The 27256-nt window shown below is 36.5% G+C and overlaps 1 protein-coding gene across 6 annotated transcripts in view; it reads right to left on the bottom strand.

Moving 5' to 3' along the window:
• Positions 1-27256, bottom strand: part of TLL1 (tolloid like 1) — a 164175-nt gene that overhangs the window by 79706 nt on the left and 57213 nt on the right. For all 6 annotated transcript variants that reach the window (XM_079771107.1, XM_079771102.1, XM_079771103.1 and 3 more), the window contains 4 exons: positions 10807-10917; positions 6430-6510; positions 4786-4938; positions 4134-4251 (listed from right to left, as the gene is read on the bottom strand). In XM_079771107.1, the coding sequence (XP_079627233.1) occupies positions 4134-4251; positions 4786-4938; positions 6430-6510; positions 10807-10917 (463 nt within the window). The remainder of the gene's footprint in view (positions 1-4133; positions 4252-4785; positions 4939-6429; positions 6511-10806; positions 10918-27256) is intronic.

Raw genomic sequence — 27256 nt, 5'->3', positions numbered from 1 at the left:
TAATGAACAACATAAACTGATGAACAAAAACAGATCCAGAGACAGAGAAACATCGATCAGTTGCTCAAACCTCAGAGGGTAGGGAGGGGAGTGAGGGGATAAGGGGGAGAGATCAACCAAAGGACTTGGATGCATGCATATAAGCATAACCAATGGACACAGACACCAGGGGGCTGAGGGCATGAATGGGAGTGGGGGGGGAATGGGAGTTAAGGACATAAATGTAATAACTTAATCAAAGAAAAAATATATATAAAAGAATTTCACAAATTTCAATTTCCAAAGTAAGTACATTTGATAGTCATTTTATTGTTCATAAATACAAACATTTGTAATTCTCATGGTTTCTGTGGATATTTAAATGCCTAAATATTTTAACCTACACCTTGCCAGTTAGATGAACTAATTTGACTTATTATTTATGAATCTATTATAACAGTTAATTAAGCTTAATAAATCAATAATAGAAAGGGAAAACTGGTAGAGAAACAATTAGGGAGTTGTGTTTCTGCTCCCAGGTAGTTTTGTTTCAATAGTATGTTGTAATCCATACATAGATAGTTATTTAGTACATACCCAATAATAAAATATTAGATGTAAAAAAACCACAAAATTTACAGATTTTGGAGAGATTTAAATATTTGCTGCCATATAGCAATAGTGACAAAAAATGATATATCTGATAATTAGGTAGTAACTAAATTAATCACCCTGAGTCATTTTTGCTGGTCATAACCACAGAAGAAAGTACTTTGCAAATCAAAACCTGGGAGATAATCAAGAAGAAGGGTCAATTTATTTAATGTCAAACAACTTTTTTAGTGTAATTTCACCCATAGCCCTCTCCAATAAATAAGATGGGGTCCATATGGGAAGCAAAAATACATTTCACATTGACTTTTAATGGTCCCGTGAAAGTAGAAAAAAACTGGTAATATGACCATTGACATATTTATTATAAATTTATAAAATGCCTCAGCTGACTACAGGCTCTTTCTTTTACTTAGAGGAAAGTCTAAAGTACTTACAAAAACTCTAAGATCCTACATGATCTTCCCACACAAATGTCTTATCATCTCATCTCTTACTACTGTCCTGTCACTCACTCCACTCAGCTATGCGGCCCTGCTGTGCCTTTAGCCTGCAGATATGCTCTCGCTCACAGCCTTGTGACTGCCTACTCCCTCTGGCAGGAACTCTGTTCTCCCCTACATGCATATGTCTCACTTCCTCATGGTTTTCAGGTCTTTGCACAAATGCCCTTCTGTCCTACATACATTGCTTTACTTTTTGTCCTAGAAGTTAGGGTTTATTAATACACTTATATTTCACTTATTTCCGTGTTTCTTTCTGCTTCCCCACCCTAGAATGTAAGTACGCTCTCTGTGCACCCACAATTTAACAGCTTTGTTCACTGCTGTATCTGTGGCCCCTAGAATACAGCCTGGCACATAGTAGAGCTCAACAGATACAAAGAACAGATTGGTGGTTACCAGAGGAAGGGGCTGGGGGTGGGAGAAATGGGCAAAGGGAGTGAAATGGTACAAATTTCCATTTATAAGTTCTGAGGCTTTACAGTACTTTCCTTCAATACCCCTTTAAAGTCCTACATTCTTTATTTTGAGTTACACACAATGTACCTTAGCTAATATGTAAGTTGTCAGTATTTTCTAGGTCCCTAGTTGTAAAGCAGTGCTGGGTGTCGAGGGACATGGAGATCAGCTAGCTGCCCTCATCACTGATGATGGCCCACAGGGGAAAGGGCAACAGAAATGTCACCATGATAGGTGTGGATAAAGCTAAGCCCCTCGGTGGGCAGCTCAGAAATGGCTGAGAATGAAATGCGTGAAAGATACCCACTGTTGGAAAATGAAAGTAAAGGCATTCCAAGCGACTAAAACATCACGAGCAAAAACATGAAGAAATGATGATGAATGGGGGAAAGTAGTTTAGCAGGGTCAAACAAGTGAACTGTAAAACTCTGAAAAGAGCCAAATGAATGAAAGAAAATGAGTATGAATATGAATCTGTCACAAACAGAAATTAAGCAATAAAATAACAAGTGACCAATGCTTTGGATGTATTTGTTTTACAAAATTGAAGGGTGAGAAAGAAGAAAGATCTGAATACATTATGTGTTTAGAAATATGTAAGCTGAGTTACATCCTTTTCTATTAAATAACCAGAAGGAAGGACAGTCCAGATTTAGACCTTTTAAATATTAAATAGACATAAAAAAATAGGAAGCATTTCAAAAGTAACCAAGCCTCATCAAGTTAAAATTAGAGTAACTTAAAAGAAGACATCACTTGAATAAGTCATAACTAAAAAATTATGGCGCTATCCAAAAATATATAGAAAAGAAATAATGTATCATTTTTCTTAATGTCACTCAAGGCTGAAATCAAATCCATTACTTTTAACTTAACTGATCTAGGAAAATATGATAGCACAAAGCCAAATGACAACCCTCCCCCACCATACCTAGTGAAATATACTCTCTCTGCAAAAAAACAAAACAAAACAAAACAAACACACACAAAAATAATACATCATTAGGGCAAGAACTATTTCCTCCAAACAAATTAAGCATTTATTTTCATTTCCCTATATAAAGTACACTAGAGGGTATCCAAATAGATATAAGTGATTAGAGAAACTTCCTCTTCATAGGAGAATTTGAGCTAATCAATGTAGGAAGGATAAGAAAAGAACACCATTAGGAAAATCACTATTTTGCAATGATGGGAACTTTTATGGTGGCAGGATGTGGCTGTCACCATTTGAATCTATTGATGCATTTTTAAAAAAATCTTTATTGTTGAAAGTATTATATATGTCTCCTCCTCCCTCCCCGCCCCACACACTGACCACTTGCAGGCTGCCTTCCCGACCACAGGCCTTCACCACACTATTGTCCGTGCCCATGGGTTATGCACATATACATACAAATTCATTGGTTGATCTCTTCCCACCCACCCAACCTTCCCTGCCTTCCCTCTGAGGTTCCACAGTCTGTTCCATGCCTGGCAGGTCCAGGAGCCCGCGCCTCCCGATGTGATGCAGTGTAGACAGCACACCCTGCCAAGTATTCTTAGCAAGCAAGCAAAGAAAAAATTCAAGCTGAATTTAAAAACGTAAATATAAGTTCCAATGAATACAGGGAAGAAGAGTGAAAACTTCCCCAATAGGAAGCCTTTTACAGTATACCGCATTGCTTAAGAACGGCTATTACTGTAACTTGACTAGATGATGAGATCTGTGGAGAGATGTGGTGGCAGAAGAAGCTTCCGAGGAAAGTTGTGGTAAGTTCACGGCATTCCTTAAATGTTATACCAAGGAATGTGGATTTTCTTCTCAGACTAGCACTTCCCAAAATGTGCGTCGAGATACTGATGCGTGTTTGTCACTTTTAAAAGGGTGAAATGGGTGTTCCTTTTTTAAAGTAAGTTCGAGGACCCTTTTATTCTCTATGCCTTTCCACTGGCTGAGTAGTAGTAATGTTCTTCAGCACACTGCTATAGAAATGGCTACCAAAATTTCATACAGCATTTCCACAAATTACAGATGAGTTGTTTTGGAGAGAGTTTGTGTTATCATCCTGTAAGAAGCAAGTCTAGAAAAGAATCTCATAAAAGTGTGGTCTCTTGCTGTGACTGGTATTTTGTGAAGATAATTCTAGTGGCAGTGAATTGGTAAGGCAACGCAGCAGAGCAGTTGGGATAGATCAGGTGTGAGATGACCAAGACATGAATGGACCAGGGCACTGATGTCGCACAGAAGTGCAAACCAAAAGACAGAGTGAATACCAGTGGAATACCAGTGGGTTTTAGAGGAAGCACAGTAGAATCACTAGATGCTGCTGCTGATGTTCCTAACTCAGGTGTCTGGGACATAGGCAACGCCACTTTATAGTCAGGACACAAGGAAAAGCAGCTGGGGTCGCGGAGGAATGCACTTGAGACACATGCACTAAGGTCAGTGATAAAATAATGTATTTACTTAGAATATCTTCTTACGTAAAATTTATACTTTCTTATGGGCAAAACACTAAGCACATATTAGGAAATGAATCCTGCCTATGGATTTCTTTCCCTTCTAAGTTGACTTAAGTCATCCTTGGTTCTACTCACCCACAAGGCCTGTATGTGAAGACGATGTAACTCTCTTCATCGCTTCTTTCAATGAAAGTCACACATGTGTGCTTTTCCCAGTGCCTCATGGCCTGCTTGAACATGGCTCGCTGGCTGCCTGGAAAAATGGCATGATATTAACAAACAGTGCCTGCCCCCGAGAGGGCTGCCGCACCCACGTGGACTCCCCTATCCCGGAGTCTGGCTGAGCAGTTCAGACGCCACCACTATCATCAACCAAAGAACACCAGCCCAGAGCGCCCCAAGTGAGCCACTGTTAAGGATGGACACTCACTTTATAATGAGAAGGGTCAAGCTTACTATCTCCACAAATAGGTGTGGACAGGGCCCTGGGAACGGGACATACATGTTTCCTGTCAGTTGAAGAGAAGTCAGCTTCCAGATTTAATGGACACATTTGAAACTCGGTTTAAAAGCCAGGACAGTGCCTGAGACTCTTACAAGTAAGTCAAGACTGAATAAATGTTTCAATTACAAAACATTCTAAACTAACAACTGAGGTGAGGGGAGCATTTCTCAAGTTTGGTTTAATACTATGTTTTATAGATTAATATTCTATAACAATGTCCCCTTTATCTGTATGATAATTATTATTTCTTTGTCACAATAGACATGTGGGGGAGTATCTTACCAGTGAAGTTGCCTCCTATAACATAAGGAATAACACCTCCGGGCCATATTCTGTCTGTTCTTGATGTAGCAGCTCTAGGAACTCGATTTTTCTCATTTTGCCCTGAGAATTTTAGAGGTACTTTTTCCTTAACTGTGTTGTTTCGCTCCAAGCCTGCAGTGACATTTAAAAGATTCTGTGAAACAAGTCCCCGGACAGGGAGTCATATACCTCTTAAAGGACAAAAGTTAAAATGTCTTATTTACATATTTGTATAAGTATGCCTGAAGTCATGCACTAAAGACAAGCTTCATGTATATTACATACTTGGAGAAAGTATTAAAAGATTTAAGTGTACCACATTAAGTGTATTTCTTAATGCTCTATGAGTGGATTCTCATGAATTTTTTTACAATAGCCTACAATGGGCAGAAGTCAGGCAAACTTTGCAGGCCACAGAAAAATTCTTTTATGTAAGTATTCTACTTTACTAGACCACTAGGAAATTCACCACCAAAATAAAACACATTGTTCAAAGAGTTCTATGATATTCAAAACTCTTCTTATTCCTGCTAAATCCTTAATCATTTTTAGCATTGATATTCTATAGAACAGATTAAAATTATGAATATTACATTATAGAGAAAGTGAAGGAAATAACGTTAAGACAGATAAGGGCTCAGCCTCCTGGGACAATGGCTAGCTCCTTTCCTATTTCTCCTGAACTCACACCCAGGTACACAGCAAAATCGGTGCACAGTGAACAGGTCAACATAAAAGGCAGTCTATCCTGGGGCAGCTTTCAAATCTGTAAATGTTAACGTGCCTTGGTGGCCTTTCATGTTTGCTACTAAATTTGCAGAATTATTTTTTCTTTTTCATCTGTCACTGCCAACACAAATATCCTATGGCCAGTATATACTTCAGACACAATAAATATTGAATATATGCCCTATGCCATGTCCCTAACGTATTTTTAAAAAATTTTATTTTCCAATTATAGTTTACATTCAATATTATTTTGTTTTAGTTTCAGGTGTACAGCATGTCTCTTTAGTACCCTAGAGCAAATCATCTTTGCTTGAGAAAATTAAACCATCAATTTAAGGAGTTAGAATATGAAATTTAAACATTCTTAAAAAAAACAACCACCAACTCAAATCTATAAATAGGGGCTCATAAATTCAATTATTATAAATATTAACTAATTATGAAACCAGGGGGCAGTTTTTCTATATACGTTTTTGGAAAGGTCAAAAAATTTCAGCTACTCTTTAAATCTAATAAATGTTTGTCAATTTAAGTGAATTTCATTTCAAGCAGCCATGATATTTTTCATTCGATTAAAACTGATGTAGTTCCATGGTTAATAAAACACCTTGGTGTGATATTACATTTACTAAAAATAAATATTAACAATAATATAAATACCTAATGTGTTTTTAAATAAGGAGAAGCTGAAAATAAGTTAACAAAACATTGCAATTGTCCCCCATTAAGTTCTGAAGGACTTACATCAAATATCAACTAACAATAAAAATAAAGGACTCTTTCTTAGCATATATCCTTCACATACTTTGCATTATAATGGCAAACTGAACTGCTATGAGTATAATATTTACTGTACATCAAGTCAAGCGTCTGCAACTTTAAACATTGATATACCAGAGCCAAGTCTTCTTATCCTGTCTATAAGTTGGTAGAGGGCCCCTCGTTTCTTTGACATACCATGGTCTCCATATCCACCTTAAAAATAAAAATAAAATAGTTAAATCAAACACTGTATTTTTAAGTTCTTTGTAAATAAACAATAGTAATAGGCTATATTAATTTCTCTTGGGACATCTTTTTTTAATGTGATCTTAGAATGTTAAAGTCATGAATATCCATAAATCTTAGAAGAGGAGAACAATTATTCATTAGCAAATTTTGGTAACTAAAACTAAGGCAGTGAGGGGCTATCCAGAGAGCACTCGACATGACTTTATTTGGACATCATGGAAATTGAGTCATCTATTAGTAATTTGAAACATTTTTCTTCACTGTGGCAATGACATCACACAGGATGACAGCAAACTGTTCTGCCCTGTTGACTGCATTCTAGCTATTTCCCCAATGCAAACTGAACATTTCAGACGCCAAATCAGCAAATGGAAATAAAAACAGTAAAGAAAATGGAGAGCGTGAATTTTGTTCCAAAGTTATGATCAAATTTAAAAAAAATAGATGTAAGTAATTTTATAACTTAAAAGGTAGAAGCAAGGGTCAAAATAAAGAAATATGTTTTCTTGCAATTTTAGCAACAAAGACTAGAATGTGTAGATTCCTGTCAGAAGTCAGAAAACAGATTATTTTATGAAAATCAAGTCCTCTTATTCTAGGGTTTTAATAAAAATGCTCTCTCAACTTTACCTCCTAGTTTCCCTTCTTGAATTTTTAATAGACAAATTACAAAGAGGTATCATCAAGCAAACAACCAATATGATCACGAATGATATCAGAATAAGTGCAAATGAACTCATACCACTAGTGTGCGTTTTATGGGTCTCTTTGGGCTGAAACAGTAAAAGAGGACCAGAAATTCATAAAAACAGCAATCTGGACTTTGAAGTCTTGCCTCTCAATATCTGTTTTATTCCCCTTTGAAATTAACACTGTAACTAAATGACCTAGATTGAAGCTAATAACAAAATAATAAAAATTATTACCATATAAGCACCTTATCAAAAATCAATTAAGTCCTTATAAGGCAAATATGTTAGAGTGCTTGTTCACAGTCTAAGATTCTGTTTAATTATCTGCATTACATGGTCACATTTTTGCTGTGCCCTTTGAGAAAAATGTTTGAAATATTTTTCATTGAACATTTTAGGAAGATGAGATAATACTTAAACATGTTCATTCCTAAACAGTTACAAGAAACATTTTTAAAGGATGGCATCTATATGTTTAAAGTGACCATTATGTAACAATTATGTTTCATATTCTAAAGGACTGAAACAGATTGTGAGAAATAAATTAGGATTAGAGTAATTATAGACTTGAAAAAGAAAATGTTTCAAGGCTATCAAAGTGAATAATGTTTTTATATTTAGGAATTTTGAATAATTTTTATAGGCATTGAAGTAAAATTCTATCTAGATAGTTCACTGGAATAGAAAAAAAGAAAATTAATGAAATAGGTGGTTATTTCTCAGATATTCCAAAAACAAAATGAAAATACTCAAACTAAATAAATATTTATGGGAAAGACCATATATTTTGAAATTAGGAAATAAGAAATATAATCAATTCAACACAAACTAAAAAGAAAGGAAAAAGATAAAGTAAAAAAAATAAAACAGGATACTTTTACATTGAAATTTAACTGAATAATGAAAATTACTTTCAAACATGTACCTTTCACATATTCACTTAGAATATGTTATTTTTATGATTGACAGTATAACCTGTTTTATGCTATTTACCTAAAATAATGATAGTTTTCTTCCAACTATTACTGTTTCAGAGCTTAACTATCAATGAAATGACAAAATTAAATAGTACTGCCATTTTTTAAATCGCAGAAAATGAATGCTCCCAATATGAAGAGAGACAATGGGTTAAAGAAATGACCTGACTAAAGTTGAAGCTAACAAAAATTTATGTAAGAAATGAAATGTAACACGATAAATCAAGGATTTGCTGAGTTGTTTCATTGCTCTCTTGTCCAAATCCTTTGTCTCTGTGGCTGGGTTAAGTGTGAGATGATAGCAACTGGAGAGTTGTCAATACACGTGTCCTACAGGAATGTACTATATGTGAGCACAGTGCAATGTAGTGTTCCTCCTATGTTTGGGGTATGTTTCAGAAAAGGCTGTCCCTACATATAACAAAGGTTAGAGCATACAATTCTTAAAGTACTATGTATTATCATTTTAAATAAATCTGTAAGTTGTATTATGATATAAATTTCTTATACGTGATAGTGGTATTTTGATTATCCTATCTAATAAAAGAGAGATGGCTGCCCCCATGTGGTCAAAGACAGCTGCCCCCATATGGACACAAGATGGCTGCCACAAGATGGCCTGCAGGGGACGGCAGTTGTGGGCAGTTAGGGGTGACCAGGCAAGCAGAGGAGGGCAGTTGGGGGTGACGAGGCCAGCAAGGGAGGGCAGTTGGGAGGGACCCAGACCTGCAGGGGAGGGCAGTTGGGGGGGACCAGGCCAGCAGGGGAGGGCAGTTGGGGGGGGGACCAGGCCTGCAGGGGTGAGCTGTTTTGGGGGACCAGGCCTTCAGGGGAGGGCAGTTGGGACGGGGACCCAGGTCCTCAGGGGAGGGCAGTTGGGGGGGGACCAGGTCAGCAGGGGAGGGCAGTTGTTGGGGACCAGGCCTGCGGGGGAGGGCAGTTGGGGCAGGGACCCAGGCCCTCAGGGGAGGGTAGTTGGGGGAGACCAGGCCTGCAGGGGTAGATAGTTGCGGGGGGGGGGGGGGGCAGGCTTGCAGGGGAGGACAGTTAGGGGCGACCAGACAGGGGAGGGCAGTTAGGGGTGACCAGGCCAGTAGGGGAGGGCAGTTAGGGGCAATCGGGCCGGCCGGGGGGCAGTTAGGCGTTGATCAGGCTGGCAGGGGAGTGGTTAGGGGGTGATCAGGCTGGCAGGCAGAAGCGGTTAGGGGTAATCAGGCAGAGGCAGGTGAGCGGTTTAGAGCCAGCAGTCCTGGATTGTGAGAGGGATGTGCAACTGCCCATTTAGGCCCGATCCCGGATCGGGCCTAAACAGGCGGTTGGACATCCCTCAAGGTGTCCCATATTGGAGAGGGTGCAGGCTGGGCTGAGGGACAACCCCCTCCCCGCCCCCTATGCACAAATTTCGTGCACCGGGCCTCTAGTATAGGATAATATCTTTATTTTTAAGAAGTGAATGCTAACCTACTTACTATGAAAATGCTGTGCAGTTTGCAATTAGTTACTAAATGTTTTATGCATGCTTATGCATGTATACATGCACATATACACAGAGCAAATATGATAAATGTAAGAATTATTAAATCTTTAAGTGGGAATACCATTGTGGTGGTGCCTCTTACAGTATCCTATCAACTTTTCCATATGTTTAAAATTTGGCATAATCAAAAGGTGCAAAAAAAGCAAATTGGACAGAGATATTAATTCACAGTAAAAAGTTTTAAGCCAAGTTTTTGTCTGCTGGATACCACAAATCAACTATATATTTATTTTCTATAGAACAGAAGAAAATAAAAATAGTACTGGGTTTGAGGAAAGATTCAATGAGATCAAAAAGCACTACATTGAGTGAATTTTTTACTTATAGCTACAAAAAGAATTTTAAAGTTGCAAATGTTCTCCAAAATATAATACAGAATAAAAATCATATCAAGATAACATGAATAATTTTCAAATTTTAATAAAAGTATTTTAAAATGAGAACTCAAACAACCTTTTAAATATTATAAGTCTCATATAGCCACAATTCAAGCATGTCAAACAACTATAATTAAAATTGTCTTCTGGGTTTTCATAAAAATTATATTAAAAGATAGATGAATTTTTCTAACGAAGTTTGTGTATAATTACTCTATGAATACTTTACATTTTGCAACTCAATATTTGCAACTGGAAATGGGAGGCAACTGAATATAATGCTCAAGAGTGAAATTTGGCCTTCCTCGGAATTGAATTTTGGTCCTGACTCAGACACTTCCTGGCTGTGTGACAATGAGCAAACTATATAACCTTCTAAACCTCAATCTCCACATTTGTAAATCACAATTACTTTAGTATCTACCCTCTTGGGGTTATTAGGAGGATTCAAAGAGTTAATATCTCCAAAGCACTTAAACCAGGTCTGGTACATAGTAAACACCACAACCTGTTGGTTAAATAAATTAACTAATGAAATAAAAACTATGAGCAAATCTTTAATTTCTAAATAGGCTCATTTGTGTCTAGGAAATCAAAGTTGATCAGAGAGACATTATAGCATTTAAAGAGTACATTTTCTTCTAAATTAATGCAAATTGAAACCAATACAACCGTACCTGTGGTATGTCCAAGTTTTCCAAAGGGGTTCTGTGTAAGGTCAATTGTTCTATCAATTTGAAAGATATTTAAGTCTTCATCATCTAAGGCAATATCACCCCAAAACACAGCTAAAAAACAAAAAACAAAAAAAAGAAGAAAAATTCAATTAAAATGTAAAATATTTAAAAGCAAAAAAGCAAAATCAATGCAAACAAGGCTCATTAAAAGACCAGCATAAGCTTCCTTATTTATTTGAGTCCAAAATTAACCAATTACTAAGTACTATCAGAAATCAACATATAATAACTTTAAGAAACCACAAACTTAAGAGAAATAATAAATTAATCATGAGATAGTACAATATTGACAAATGCCTTGAAAGTTCTAGGATACTTGTTTTTTGATACAAGTTTACAAATTTTCTTTTTAAAAATTTGCTTTAGATTTTTCTTCTGCAAAACCAAAAGTAAGGCAACACATGAAAAACTTAGGAAGTGACAAAATCCATGCTTTTCAAATCACTGTCCTTTACTGGATTCAAACTGTAATACTTATGAATGTTAGCTCTAAAAAGCTAGTTAATAAAATTAGTTATTTTGTGAAATTTAAACTTTAATCCTGAAAGTTATACAATGCTTTAGGCTTTGATCAAAGGTTTAACATGTAAAATTATTTACCCAGTTTAGTTCCCTCATAAAAATACTGATATGCGATAAGGGATTAGGTTTATGTGTAAATCCAGAAAGGAAGAAAATAAAAATTAGTTCAATGTAGTTTATCAGTGCAACATACAGAAACATTTTTATTAGAGTCAGAATTCTCTCATTAACCCCTCTCTTCTGCCCTCAGGTCAATGGAATGGCAGCCTGTGGAAGTAAAGTGATGTTTCCTATCTTTTACAATCATAGAAACAAAGTCACGAAAAGTCTGTAAAACAGTTTATAGCACTGGCTAAGCGGTTGCTCTTGATACCTAAAATTGAATCCAGATTCTAATCAGTTTCACTCACATGCAACAGAAACCTCTGATGCTCCACTTCCCCTAAAGCCAGACATCCCAGGAAATAGATGGCCTGCCTAAATAAAATATTTTGTTACTATATAAAAGGCTTGTTAGTTTTCATAAAAATAAATTTTGCATTGTCTTTTTTTTTCAAGATTTCACACTACTTTAATGTAAATCCAGGTTTGGTAATTATTTAAATCTTCTATCCCATGTATTTATTATACAAATTATTGTGGGCACTGACTGGCAGTGACTCTCAGCCTGGCTTGCTTCCTTAGTGCTGGGGGGCAGCTAGAGACACTAATACTTCTCTAGCATTAATTTGCATAGGAATCACAGTGGATCTGGTTAAAATGCAAGCTCTGATTTAGCTGGTATGCAGAGAGGCCTCAAACCCTACATTTTTAACAAGCTCCCATTAGTACAAATAATTAGCATTGTCATCATCTTTATTAGTAGTATTTTTTTTTTTCCTGCAAGAATAAACTTTTACTTTCTTCTGAATCAGCTGGTTGACTTGGAAGCTGAGGCATTCAACCAAACAAAACACAGTTTGTCAAGTACTACATTTATATAATAAAAGTAGTACGGTAAAATAAAACTTAAATGTGTTTTAGATTTTTATTTTCTTGTAATGACTTTTCATGTGCAATAGGATTCATGTCTTGATAGATTATATCAAACACAGATCAGCAATCCAAGGATACGATACTTCACAGAAGCAAAAACATTACTTCTGGGGAAAAGAAAAGGCACAAGGCCAGATAATTCTTAAGAGGAGACAAAACTTCTCTGGAGCACATAAGTTCATTTTTTATTTGTCTTTTTTTTTTTTTTCCTCAACTAATAGCTTCAGAATAGTTAGGTGGTTCTGAATATGCCAAGAATTGCTTCAGGAGAAAACCAAATATTTCTTTGAAAACAAGTAGTAGGGAGTGACTAAGTCAATTCATTTACATGTAAACTTGATAGCCTGTAAGTCTTATCTACCTTTAAATTTTTATATTATCAATAGAAAAAAAATAGACATGTTGGAATTTTCAATCTATTACATAGTTTTCTAAAAAATTATTTATTGATTTGAGAGAGCACGAGGAAAGGAGAGAGAGAAAGAAAGAGAAACACCAATTTGTTGTTCCACTTATTTAGGCATTCATTGCTGATTCTTGTATGTGTCCTGATTGGGATCAGACCTGCAACCTTGGCATATCGGGACAATGCTCTAACCAACTGAGCTACCCAGCCAGGGCAGCTATCACAAGATTAAAATACACAATTTCCTTCTTTATATTTCACATGTTTAAAGTTTTCCTTAAGGTGTCCTATTTCTTCATGCTAAAATATTTTACTTATCATTGGTATAGCACAGTGGTTGGCAAACTCATTAGTCAACAGAGCCAAATATCAACAGTACAACGATTGAAATTTCTTTTGAGAGCCGAAAACCGACTTCTGCGCATAGGCCACTTAGTTTTAATTGCACTGTATGTGCACGCCCGCATGTGGTATTTTGTGGAAGAGCCATACTCAAGGGGCCAAAGAGCTGCATGTGGCTCGCGAGCCGTAGTTTGCCGACCACTGGTATAGCATACTGGATCAAGACAATTTATATTAATGTGGATTTAGAATTTGCATTATAATCTAATGTATATTTGTTATTTAGCTCCAAAATATTTGTAATTCTCAAGTGCACTTTGGAGTTTTCTGTTTTCCTTTCTACAAGGTATTTTCTATTTATTTTGCAATAAAAAACAAAACTAGAGAGAAATAGTTTTTTAAAAAATATATATTTTTTTATTGATTTTTTACAGAGAGGAAGAGAGAGGGATAGAGAGTTAGAAACATCGATGAGAGAGAAACATCGATCAGCTGCCTCCTGCACAACCCCCACTGGGGATGTGCCCGCAACCAAGGTACATGCCCTTGACCGGAATCGAACCCGGGACCCTTCAGTCCGCAGGCCAAAGCTCTATCCACTGAGCCAAACCAGTTTCGGCGAGAGAAATAGTTTTAAAACTATGAATTATCACTCCTGTGCTCCATTTAACATAGTGACTTGAGGTTAGTGATAGCAGAACTTGAAGCAATATAGGAAACTGGTTATAGATGACAATACTGGGGAAAGGCTCAAGTGCAATTAGAATATTTCCTATCTGGAATTCTGCTTGGATTCCTATGGTCAAAAATGGGTTGAGAGCTAACCAGTAATTCAAAATAAAATGTCAAAAAGAACAATTTTTAAACTACATGGAAAACCACAGGTTTTGTTTTTCTCCTGAAGACTATTTGCATTCATCGTACTACAAAATTTTTTTTTAATCGGAGACCAAGAAAGACGGAGTTCCTTTACTGTAGAAGACAGAATAAACACATTTTAGAAAAGAGTGTTTGTGAGAATAAGTAGTCCAACACTGTGGTTCCCTATACCCTAACTTCACATCATGTCTGTTCCACTCACTTCCAGATCCCCCAGGGATCCTTAGCCCTTCAGTTTTGAAGCTGGGGTCCAGGGACCAGCTTCAAGGAGGCTTCCAATCTGTGATTTCCTAAAAGCTGTCCGCAGAAAATATGCCTGAGTTCATAAACACAGTCACCACATGTTTTGCAGGGGAAAGGTCACCGGTGGATCACCCAAAGTAAAGAACCACTACTGTTGCCAAAAGCAGAGCCTTTCAGTTGACTCAGGAGAAAATACTTGCAAATTAAATACCCTCAAGAAGATGAATATATTTACTTGAATTAATGCTAAGACATCTGATAGCTGATTACTGCTTCAGAGCAACTCTAATAGACAAGTGGCTAAGAGTCTCCTCAGGCATCAGCTACAGAAAGCCCTCCCAGCAACCTGGTGCTCCCGACTAACCATTAGGTGTCTCATCTAATGTTTCCGTGTCCTGCCTGCACTTCTCTCAGAAATAAAGCAACACACGAGATTTCATAATATGTTTTCAACCGTCTGATTCCTCGATCTAAATTTAAAAATACTGACCGCAGGAAGCATGTGCTGCTCATCAGTAACCCTCACGGCCAGAGGGCCTGACAGAAAGTAAGGACCTCAATGTATGTTCTAAGGCACAAAGAACATGTAAATAAGAAAATGTCAAGGAATGGGGGATACGTTGTGTACAGCAAAAAGGTGGCTAGCCATGCTACATACTTTACAAATTTACCTTAAGACCCAAAATACTATATATTCAACCATTCCAAAGAAGGAGTATTTCAAATTCTTTCCATCTAAAATGGATTGTTTAATAAAAAAAAATTAAAAGGCAGCTGCCTTTCGTTTTTATTTCAGTAGTATATATTAAGTGTAGTTATGGGAAATGTGTCCCCTTTTCTTTAAGCCCCACACTGATATGCTCAGAAAATGCATGACTGAACTAAACAGATCAGATATCATGAGATTTATGGGATTTGGAGAGATAGCTCAAAGACTCAACAATAGCCAAGAGCACTTTCTTATTATACTTTTTCCATATAGATCTTAAACTCTCTGCTTTTATTGATATTGGATTTAGGGAGGAAGAATTATGTCATGTGAAGGCCTGCTCTAGTCTCCAAGAAAGGCCTAGTGAAAATCTCCTCAGACAAGAGCAACAGTGAAGGCTCAAAAGTCAAATAGTTTTACATGATTGACAACCTCTAAGAAAATTCCCAAGGAAAAGTAAGATCTGGTGAAACGTCTAATATATACATTTTGGAGACAATGTTTCACTACTTAAAAAAGAAAATAATTTTCTGGTGTCATTTCATATGCGCAGAATAACTTTTTCTTCCATGATGACACATATGAAAGTTAACTTAAGTTCCAAGAAACAATTATCTAAAATTTTAAAAGCTCTTGATACAATACAAAAATAAATAAAGATACGTTTTTATATAGACTTTCAGAAATACTCTTTCAAAAAATAAGGATAAGAATGTTTCCCATCTAGAACATTCTTTTCTTAAATTTCTAATAATAAAAAGTATTTGCAATCCAATTATTCCAGTGTTTTTTCTTTCATTAAGAAAGCATCCCAGGCAGTGTTTTATTTAAATAATTTATAGGTTTTTTTCAAGATCTGCATTTTCACTTTTACCATATACCATCAAAAACTGAACAAATTCCTCTAAACTACAATTAAAGAGTGTGCATGCAGTTAGCTACAAATGATGAGCTCAATAAGATGTGCAACCTTTCCCTCTTAAACTGAATTAAAAGGTGCTTCTGAGTAACATGACTCTTATGTGGCCACTTTAAAACAAGATGCCTTTATCTACCAAAGCAGATTTTTTTGGAGTGGGGGTAAGGGGTGTGGTACAATAGACTGGATCACTGGTTATTAAAATAAATAAATAAGTAAACTGTCCAAACATACTCCAAATTTAGAGTTTCCTTCAAAGAACACAGAACTGCTACAATTCAATTCTTTCCTGAACACGAAATAAAATATAATCTCAATACAAAAATAAACGTTTGATCTGAAATACAAAACAAATAAACATGCATAAACATATATACCACGCTAGAGCAAGGAATATTCCTCCAGAATATGGAGGCATTTTATAATAAAGTTATTTTTCATGATATGGATGAGTTTGAAGATTAATCTAGATTGATCAATAGATTCTGAACACAGAACAGAAGCAGCAAGTTGTCTTTTTAAATCTTTTTTTCTGTTTCAAAAGCAATTTTGCACTACGAATATGATTAAATGTTGTTTTCAAATAAACATATTTTCTTTTTTAAGTCTGAAAACCAAAATTTTCCCATAACAAAAGGTCCATTGAAATACCATATCAATCTGCCTTTATAGCCCACAATGCCTGTGGATAGGATTTCTCAGGACATTTTTAAAATATCACCCATACCACAAATATTCATTTTGAGCTCTTTGTCTCAAAAGAGAAAACACTGACAGAAAAGAACTTTGATCAAGAACTGTATAAATAAATATTAAAAATTTTTGATTCACCCCAATATTTTGTCGCAAACTTCAGTTAAATGAAATATTGGTAGTTTATACGTTTTTAAAAACTGCCTTTCTTATACTGTGCAAATAATGAATATACTATAATCAACCACTAGCAAATTTCCCAGGTCGTACATCTTGTAATGACAGAGCAAACACTTGTTTTTTTCTTCCTTTAGCCCCATTATTATTTGCATTTGTGGCCAGTGTAGGAATCAACCCTGATACTTCTTTTTACATTAAGTCTATTAAGTTTATTTTCTAAATATTGACACTAGCTCTTGGAGTAAATCTTGATGTATTTCTAAAAGTAAAACTGTTCACGGGTATTTACTACTTTCTATTTTCTAAGCTATATTTTGCCCACTGGCTGGTCTCCTCCACACACAAACAGAATAATCTTTTTCCCACTTTTTTCCATTTTCATTTGGTCTACTATTATGATAGGTTAAGAGAGAAAATGTTGCATTCCAACCTTTCTGGTTACTATTCATCACTGTAAAACATTTCCTCTTGGGCCCAAGTCAAAAGCTGGAGTCCTTTTACTTCGGTTAATATCTCCCACTGTACAACCCACAAAACAACATGTGCTCGGCGAAATAAACTTTACGAAATTTAAAAATGCACCAACATTCTAAAAACTTGACTCCACATACTGATTTCTATTTCTCCTCTTCATAGTCCCAGATACCTTAAACAATTGAGAGGATAATTAAAGGAACTTTATTCACACCAAAACAAGCAGAAAATGGAAACATCTGTGACATGTCCCTAGTCAAAGTTATTTTCAACATTTTAAACTTTTACTTTTAAAGTTCCATAAAGTGTAAGTAAGTTATACTAATATCAAACGTGTGGTGCTTACTATTAACAAAGTACCCTCATCACCATTATCCCCTTTGAACCTTGGAAAACTCTAGGACAGTGGTTCTTAACCTTTCTAATGCCGAGACCCTTTAATACAGTTCCTCATGTTGTGGTGACCCGCAACCATAAAATTATTTTCGTTGCTACTTCATAACTGTAATTTTGCTACTGTTATGAATCATAATGAAAATATCTGTGTTTTCCGATGGTCTTAGGTGACATGAGGAACTGTATTAAAGGGTCGTGGCATTAGAAAGGTTGAGAACCACTGCTCTAGGATATTGATTCATACTACTAACCTGCTCATATAATTTACTTCTTAAAAGCTAAGTATTCCTTACTACTTATTGTATTGTAATATCTACCCTTTACTTGTTATAGCAGTTTATTATCACTGACTTCAGTCATTTGTTAAAGTTAGATATTAAGTCGGAAGTACTGCCTGGCTAAAAATTTCAATTTGAGGTCATGTTGGTGACTCAACCACATGGTGTCATGTGAGATGTGAAGGAATAGATGGTTCCTTTCTTTTTAGAATCAAGGATGTTACCTGTACTGTCAGGTAGATATAATATAATTTGTTGAAAAATGGAAATGTCCAATTTAAGAAAATGTGCAGAGGACCTGAATAGGCACTTCTCCAAAGAGGACACACAGATGGCAAATAGACATGAAAGAAAAGATGCTCAATGCCACTACTCACTGGAGAAATGCAAATTAAAGCCACAATGAGATATCACCTCACACCTGTCAGAATGGCTACCATCAATAAATCAATAAACAACAAGTGTTGGAGAGGATGTGGAGAATGGGAAACCCCCATGCACTGTTGGTGGGAATGCAAACTGGTGCAGCCATTATAGAAAACACTATGGAAACTACTCAAAAAATTAAAAATAGAAGTACTTTATGACCCCACAATTATACTTCTGGATATCTATAATAATAAAAGCATAATATGCAAATCGACCAAATGGCCAAACAGCTGAATGACCATCTAGACGACATCTGCGAGGGCCGAGGCAGCCGGGGCTGCAAAGGCCTACTCTTGCACGAATTTCGTGCATTAGTCTCTAGTATATAAATATATACACATATACACACATAAATGTGTATATGTACTAGTATATATCTAAAGAAACCCAATACGTATATTAATCTGAAAAGACATATGCATCCCTATGTTCATTGCAGCATTATTTACAATAGCCAAGAAATGGAGGCAACCAAAGTGGCCATTTTGAAATTAAAGAAAGTTTTCTTAAAAAAACAGTAATGTTTACAGTATTTTTAAAATATGGGACTTCTAGACTAGAGCATCTCTAAGCACAAAAATAGTGAATATATATAAAAATTATCTGATTAATTATAAATATTCATAGGCAAAAGCAGAGACCAAAAGTTTTTAATTTTTTTATTCAAAAAAGTTGTCTTCTATGGCCTTAGAATACTCACTAAAAGTTCAATGTTTACATTTTATAAAGTAATGAGACATTCAGAATCTTTTTTTGATGGTGTATTTCATGATAATGAATTCTCTTAGTTATTTGGGATGAAAATCTGAGGGAACTGTAGATTCTGAAAAATTACACATAGAACATTATATAGAGTAAAACTCTAGCTAGGAATAACACCTTCTCATAAACTTCCTATATAATATGCAAATCGACCAAACGGGGGGGGGGGGGGGGGGGGGAACGACCAGTCGCTGTGACGCGCACTGACCACCAGGGGGCAGATGCTCAATGCAGGAGCTGCCCCCTGGTAGTTGGCAGTGCTAAGGATGTCCAACTGCCAAGGGCTCTCAGACTGTGAAAGGGCACAGGCCAGGCTGAGGGACCCTCCAGAGTTCACAAATTTCATGCACCGGGCCTCTAGGTATATAATAAAAATGTGCTCTAAGTGATAATCAAATATACAAAACAAAATTCTTCAAAGATCAGTTAAAGTTTTCAACATTTTAATATGAAAAAGTCCTTCTAATAGTGATTAATAATTCTGACCTTGTGCTCTATAGTTTATTTTCATGACTTCAAAAAGGCCACACATGTATGATAGGACAAGAAAAACAGGTCTCAGTCATTTCTGTTAGGCCATTTCTAAAAAAAAAAAGAAAAAAAACTAAAAAAAACCAACAAAATAATTTATGATACTCTCTGCTATCATAACTTGTATCCATTCATCCATTCATGTTCCATATATTTTTCTCAGAACTTAGCTTACAGAGAGAATTGCTGAATTTGGAGCCTATTTGAATATATTCAATATACACTGAGTGGCCAGATTATTATGACCTCTGAACGCATAATAATCTGGCCACTCAGTGTGTGTGTGTGTGTGTGTGTGTGTGTGTGTGTGTGTGTGTGTATATATGTGTGTGTGTGTATGTGTGTATATATATACACACATACACATACACACAAACACACACACACACACACATATATATATATTTTTTTAGAGGCCCGGTGCATGAATTCGTGTATGGGTGGGGGGGTCCGGCCAGCCTGGCCAGGGGGAGGGGACATGGGCGGTTTGCCGGCCTGCCTGCTGGTTGAACTCCTGGTCGAGGGGACAATTTGCATATTAGCCTTTTATTATATAGGATATACACTGAGTGGCCAGATTATTATGCATTCAGAGATCATAATAATCTGGCCACTTAGTGTATATGCAATATTTTTTAAAAATGTTTGTATATATAAATAGTTATGCACTCAACCCTAACAAATAAAAAGTTATAGGCAACCTTCATGCTAAATGGCTAAGGGTCCTGATCTCTTCAGAAACAAATGTCCAGTGAAACACAATAATAAAGGTAAAACTACATATCTAATATAAGGTAGAATAATTAAGCATTTCAATATAATTAAACATACTGGGAGTCTGAAGATATATGGCCAATCATTAAGGCACAAATTACAATTTTAAACTGAACTCAGGCTTTCTGGACTGGAATACAATTTAATATTGGCAAAACAAGATTTCTAAGTTCAAAGAAGAAGGTCCCATGGTTATCAGCAATCTCTCATAAAATATTGGAAATGAACCAGAAATAAAAAGATTGCTTAAAATACCCAGAGGTATAAACTTCAGGGAGAAAGGGATTCTCAAAATATGTTTTGAGTTTTGCTAAACATAAAACATCTCAATGTGAAATTTAATTTTGCCAAGTTCAAAACACTTCCAGGTTCTCCCAGGCTTAACACATACATATTTATATTCTTTTCACCACCCAGGCAGCAATGGACGTGGCTTTCCAAAACCACAATCCACATCTCTCTGAACCAAGGTATCACTGTTCTCTATGTAGCTCAGCATACTATCCATCCCTACAGTCACTTGGAGAGAAAATCTGCCTTTTAAGAGATGAACTGTTTACAGTATTTCCTATCTTATGATTAGAAAAAAAATGTCATTTTGGTTGAAAACATTACAGTTTGAAACTTTTTCTTTAAAAAATATTGTCAAAACATAACTCATTATGTTCCCTTTTTAAGGCATCAATGGGCTAAATTAGCTTAGATTTTCTCTGTGGGAACCAATCTCTCCATGTTCATTTGAATCATCATGTATTTAGTGCAACTATTTTGGCAAATAATGGTCCTCTCACAATAGCCCAAAAGAGTATGTTCTAAGCCTGAAACTAGTTATCACTTCCCTAAAGAGCAGTGAAAAAGTAGTGTTTTCACCATTCACTTGCTTGATCTATGTTCTGAAGCTGTGAACTGATGAATTAGCAACCCCAGGGACATGGACAATGATGTGGTGAAGGCCCAGGGAGGTGGAGGGGGAGGTAGGTGGAGGTGGGCAAATGAGGGGGAATGAAAGGCATCTGCAATAGTGTCAACATTAAAAATATAATAATTAAAAAAAGAATTCAAAATTGGAAGTGGACATAGAAAAACTGTACTTTGAAATCCTTTGACCTAGAAGCAGTTAGAAGAACATGAGTTCTTATGTATAGTATATGATGATTAGTAACATAATATTTCTTTAAACACAGTCAAAATAACCTCAGAAATTTAGATTCATGCTTCTTGTTTACAAGTTCCATGTTGTGAAAGAAAATTCAACATGTACAAATAAATTAAGATTCTTGTTCTGCAAACAGACTTCTGAAACCAGAGACAAGTTAAGCACTCATAGATCGCTTTTCTCTGATGTACTAGAATACAATTTAGAGAAGGGATGCCAAAAGTGTTATGCCTGCACTTATTTCTCATAATAACTGTATGAGATAGATCTATCACCCTTTTACAGATGAAAAATACTGAAATTCAATGAGGTAGACAAACTTGTCTAAGTTTTGGTAAGGGGTAAAGTTCACATCCAAGCATTTTATCATTAAATTATATTAATTCATGAATGAACCTTAAACAGAAACCAGACTAATTACAGTCAAATAAAGGTAAAAACCCCACGTAAATCCTATCCATTGCCTTTAAAATAGTTTTCCTTTCCAGTGATATCGTTGAATGTTAGCTTGTCATTGCCCTCTCCCTCTTATCTACCCCATACTGAGTGTGAATCATCACATTCTGTTGACTTGCCCTCTAAACACCCCACTAACTTTTCTATCTTTTCTAATATTTCTCTCAGCATGCTAGGCCAGGCTCTCATCACCTAGCTGAACTCATAAGTAGCTTTCATACTGGCTTCTTTTTAAAAATATATATTTTTTATTGATTGCAGAGAGGAAGGCAGAGGGGAAGAGAGATAGAAACACCAATGATGAGAATCATTGATCGGCTGCCTCCTGCATGCCCCCTACTGGGGATCGAGCCTGCAACCTGGGCATTTGTCCTTGACCAGAATCGAACCTGGGACCCTTTAGTCCAAAGGCTGATACTCTATCCACTGAGCCAAATCAGCTAGGACCATTCTGGCTTCTGGCATGCCACTCCACCAGATTAATCTTTTGGGAACACTTTTAACATTACTCGTTCACACAAAACCTTCAATGAAGGTTTATAAGCCTTAAAGTTGATGATGATGTTTATAAGCCTTAAAGTTGAGAGCCCCCAACCCTCAAAGTGTGCCTTCATCCTTTGCTCAGGTCTTGTCACTGTCTCATGACCAGTGGTTTTGTTCTATTTCTTTGCTTCATTCAAGCTCTTTGCTGTTGTTCCCTCTTCTCTCGTTCTTGTCCTTTCTAAGATCTAATCCTTCATAAGGCATTCTAAATACTTTAATAGTTTCTTAGTATTCCAGGCAAGTGAACATTCCACATCAAATTCTTAGATGGCAACATACTGCAATAATACACAGATGTCTACCTTCATGGAAAGTGGATGGCTGACATTCTTTCTCAGTGACTCATAGTAGGCGCTATGAACACAGATTACTGGAATCTGCAAGAGTACACATCCATGTTGACATTACAGTCACTATGTCCTCCTCTGGCTGTACATGGGGTCACTTCTCCAGCTATCGGTATATTTACCTCCAAAAGCTTTGCTCAGTCCTTTCCTAGTTATCAGAATCAATGTGCTGTGGATCAGTAAAGCTGATAAGTAAGCTTATTAAAAACCCTATGCTAAGAATCAATAAGGCTCTGGTTGAAATTCCAAGAAATAAAATGCTCAAATAACACAGGATTTTGGGATGCAGAGGTACAACACAGGTTGGAGTGAGTCTTTTGTTTACCATACTTCAAGATTCAAACCTCACTCTCCAGGGTTAAAAAGCTCTCAATAGGATTTCAGAGTGATTTTGTAAAAGGTTTTAATATGTAGAGTTCCTTAAAGGTAAATATAACCTCATCAAAACAATCCAAACATTTCTATCAGGAAACATATTAAGTCATTTATGAGTCTATATACTATCCTAACATAGTCCAGCTATATTTATATGACTTTGATTATTTTAACTTAACATAGAAACTAAGTCATGGACAAAGTAAAATGCAATTTGAGAAATCTCAGTGATCTGAACAGAAACAGCTAGGTAACATTGGTCAACATGGTTTTCACATATTCAAGATGAAAAATACATATGCCCCAAATTATACAAGAGTAATTGAGATAAACGAATTTACTTATATTTGATTTAGAGAGTCTCTTAAAACTCACACCACAACCTTTTGAGGTGGGAATTACAACATATGAGGAGATAAAAAATGAAAGAGACTTCATGAATCATCAGAGTCAAAACTAACCAGCATCAAGCCAGAAGTTGGGCCTAAATCTGTGTGACAACTTTAAAGTCAGAGGTCTTGGGAACATCATACCCAAATAACACACACAGACAGACACACTCAAACACAGAGACTTTTCATGTCCTATACCATGTATATTACAATGTTGCTCTCATAACATTTCATTCATAATTTTTCTTATGACTAACTTACTATGTGTAACATGCACTAAAGTTATTATCATACAGGTATTGATACACAACAACTTAAGAGGGAGTCCAGTCATTTGCCTCAAATTTTTAAAAAAACTGATGAAGAAAACGAGCCTAAGAGAAATTGAGCCAGCAAAGCTCCAAATAGATTCAAACCCAGACAGTCTGATTAGACTGTAATATTTAACTACAACTACTTTTCTAATATCTTTCTTTTATGGCACTTAATTAATTTTAATGTATATGCTAGGATGTCTCCCCACTAGGTTGCAAAATCTTCAAGGGTTTTTACCATATTTAGCTTAAAATCCTGTGATTCTGACACACTGTCTGGCTTATAGATGTTTCTTACTAGGTGTTAATGACAACGCAATTCCACAAAGATGTCACTTAACACATGTATCTCAGTAATCGGTGATATTTTAGTAACGTTCTGCGGGACTAGGTATCTCCTTCCATTTCTCCCAACCACACTTTTTCACTTCATCTGTTTTCATGGTGAATGCACAGCTGCAGTGAATCTGTAAACCTCAGGGCAATCACCATGGAGACTAAACTCTCCTACCAGGTGTAGACAGAGGTTCTTATGTATTGAGATTTCACTCTTACTCCTCATCTATAATAATAAAAGCGTAATATGCTAATTAGACGGATGTCCTTCTGGATGAAGCCCGGGTCCCAGGTGCCCACTGGCGGCCTGAGGGAAGCCCGGGTCCTGGGTGCTAGAGGGAAGCCAGTGCCAGCAGCCGGGGGAAGGAAGGTCTACTCTTGCACGAATTTTGTGCATAGAGCCTCTAGTCTATATATATAAAAGGCTAACATGCAAAGTGTCCCTGCAAGAGTTTGACCAGGAGACCAAAAGTTCTATCGCTCGCTGTGACATGCGCTGACCACCAGGGGGCGGCATGGAACGAAGGAAGGCCCCTGCCGGCAGCCAGAAGGCCCTAATCGGCCCTGATTGCCAGCCAAGCCTAGGGACCCTACCCATGACAAATTTCATGCACCAGGCCCCTAGTAGTGTATAATAAACTATAGACAATTGCAATCCTTCCAGTCATCCACTAATACTATGTATTTTTCCCTTCACCTGGATTATATTTTATTAGCTTGCAATCTTTATTATAAAATTCTTAAAATTAGAGAATCAAATGCAACTTCCCTGACTAAAAGGGAATATAACTTCCCCACTTACCTTGACAAAAATAAATAAAAATATGATCTATGACAAACATAAAATACCAAGGAGACCATCACAAGAAGAAACTAATCCAAATATGTACTCATTTAACAGTCTGTTAATATTTCATCTTAAAAACCTAGAGTCTGAAATTTCTGTCTTTTGTTATCACACAATATTGTTCTTTACTGTGTTCACCCCCCCACCTCAGGAGTATTATTAAGCTTACAGTTATAATTTGTTCCACTTATTGTTTTATGAGTCCACCAATATTTTATAGATCCTTGTAAAATCTTCCTTTTGGGAAACCCACTTGTTGCCTGTAAGTGGATTTACTACTCCCCTCAAATGTATAGGTATTCTGATTATTTCTCATTGACTATACAGTTAGAGTCAATGTCACTTAAAGACATTTTGAGAACATTCTTCTCTCCATATCTTTTGGCATCCCCCGTGTCATAGGCTAATGTTGTGTGGCCCTTTGCAACAGTCTTATGCAAATCCAATTAGTGAATACCAGAAAGAAGACAGTAATTATTTGAGGAGTTAAAGTAATAAAGATCCAAAATAAGATATAAGATAAATTTTGAGTTTAAAAGTAACAGTCATATAGTAACCAAATTAATTATTCTAGCCACCAAAGTTTGAGCACTGATGTTTGATAACAAAGATCACTGCAAAAAAAAAAAAAAAGAAAGAAAGAAAAAGAAAAGAAAACATACACAGAAATATTCTAACTCTTTATTACAAGACATTCTGCTACTGGATCCCTTCTTAGGTCTAGAACCTCACAAGTATTCTCCAATAGAATTTTTTCAATTACAAAAGCCTAGCATTCACATTTCAGTTAAGAAACTCTTCTCCTTCATTAAGCTACAAAAAGAGATTTAAGGAAAATTATGGTCTACTGTTAAATAAACGTAAGTGTATAAATGGCACTGTGTCCTTGATTAAACTGAGTGCAATTCACTCTCTTCATTTGTACCCGCCCCCCACCCCAAAAAAAAGACAAAGAGCAAGTGGATGACCTATCTCAAAGGTATTTCTTTATGATGAATAAATACAACTGCAGTTAACATCTCTGCAAATGGAAAGCAACAACAAGCCCAGCTGGGTGCTGCAGCATGGTGCTATATATAAACAGATGCTCTTGAGAGGAGAGAACACAGCCGCGAGGGGCAGGTAGAAGTCAGCGCCTGGTGCGGCGTTGGCACAGCTAACCAGACTCCAGACGGAGGAGGGAAGCTTGGGGGAGCCAAAGGATGTGAGAAGCACAGGCTGTCCATCTGGCGTACCTCACGGTTCCTTCAAAACTGCAGGTTGGGCGAGAACCTGAGCAATGACAATAAATAGCAAAGGACAAATACTATACACACTCACTTGGACCTGCCTTCCACACTTGGTCTTATGCTACCCAAAGCCATGGTTAAGGGTCAAAATGAAGAAGTTGTTCATCCTTTCAGAAAGACACTCTGGTAATCATGATGTCAAACCTAATACTTATGCCTTGACAAGACAATAACTGCTTTTAACATCTTATTTTGACCTTCATCTTTACTCTTACCTCTTTAGACATGCTGAATCTGTTTGAAAGAGATTTCACCCTTACTCCTCACAAGTTATGATAAATTGCAGACAACTGCGATCCTTCCAGTCGTCCAATAATATGCATTTGGCTTGGAAATCTCAAGTAAATAACCAAGTCCTTCACTTACAGTTTCTGCTTAGACATAACCACAGGACGCAATTTTGCTCAGCGCTCTCCACGGCATAGCAATGATCCCATTCTTCCAGTCTCCAATAACATGTCCCTCATTCCCCTCTATGCCCTCATCAGTAGCAACCCTGATGTCCATATGCTACTAGTATCATGTTCTAGGTTGTTTCTATCATGTTCCTCAAAATTCTTCTAGACTCTGCCCACAGCCTGATTCCAAAGCCATTTCTGCAATCTAAGTATATATTAGAGGGGCACCCTACTTCCAGCTACCAAAATCTATATTAATTTTTGTTGCTGCCATAAAAAATTATGACAAATTCTGTGGCTGAACCCAATGCCGTTTATCTCATGCTCCCTGTAGGTCAGAACTCCAGGCACCTTGCAGCTCTGCT

The sequence above is a fragment of the Cnephaeus nilssonii genome, assembly GCF_951640355.1.
Source record: "Cnephaeus nilssonii genome assembly, chromosome: 5".
Taxonomy (NCBI): domain Eukaryota; kingdom Metazoa; phylum Chordata; class Mammalia; order Chiroptera; family Vespertilionidae; genus Cnephaeus; species Cnephaeus nilssonii.
Note: the sequence above shows the minus strand (reverse complement) of the source record. Positions and strands in the feature narration are given on the sequence as shown.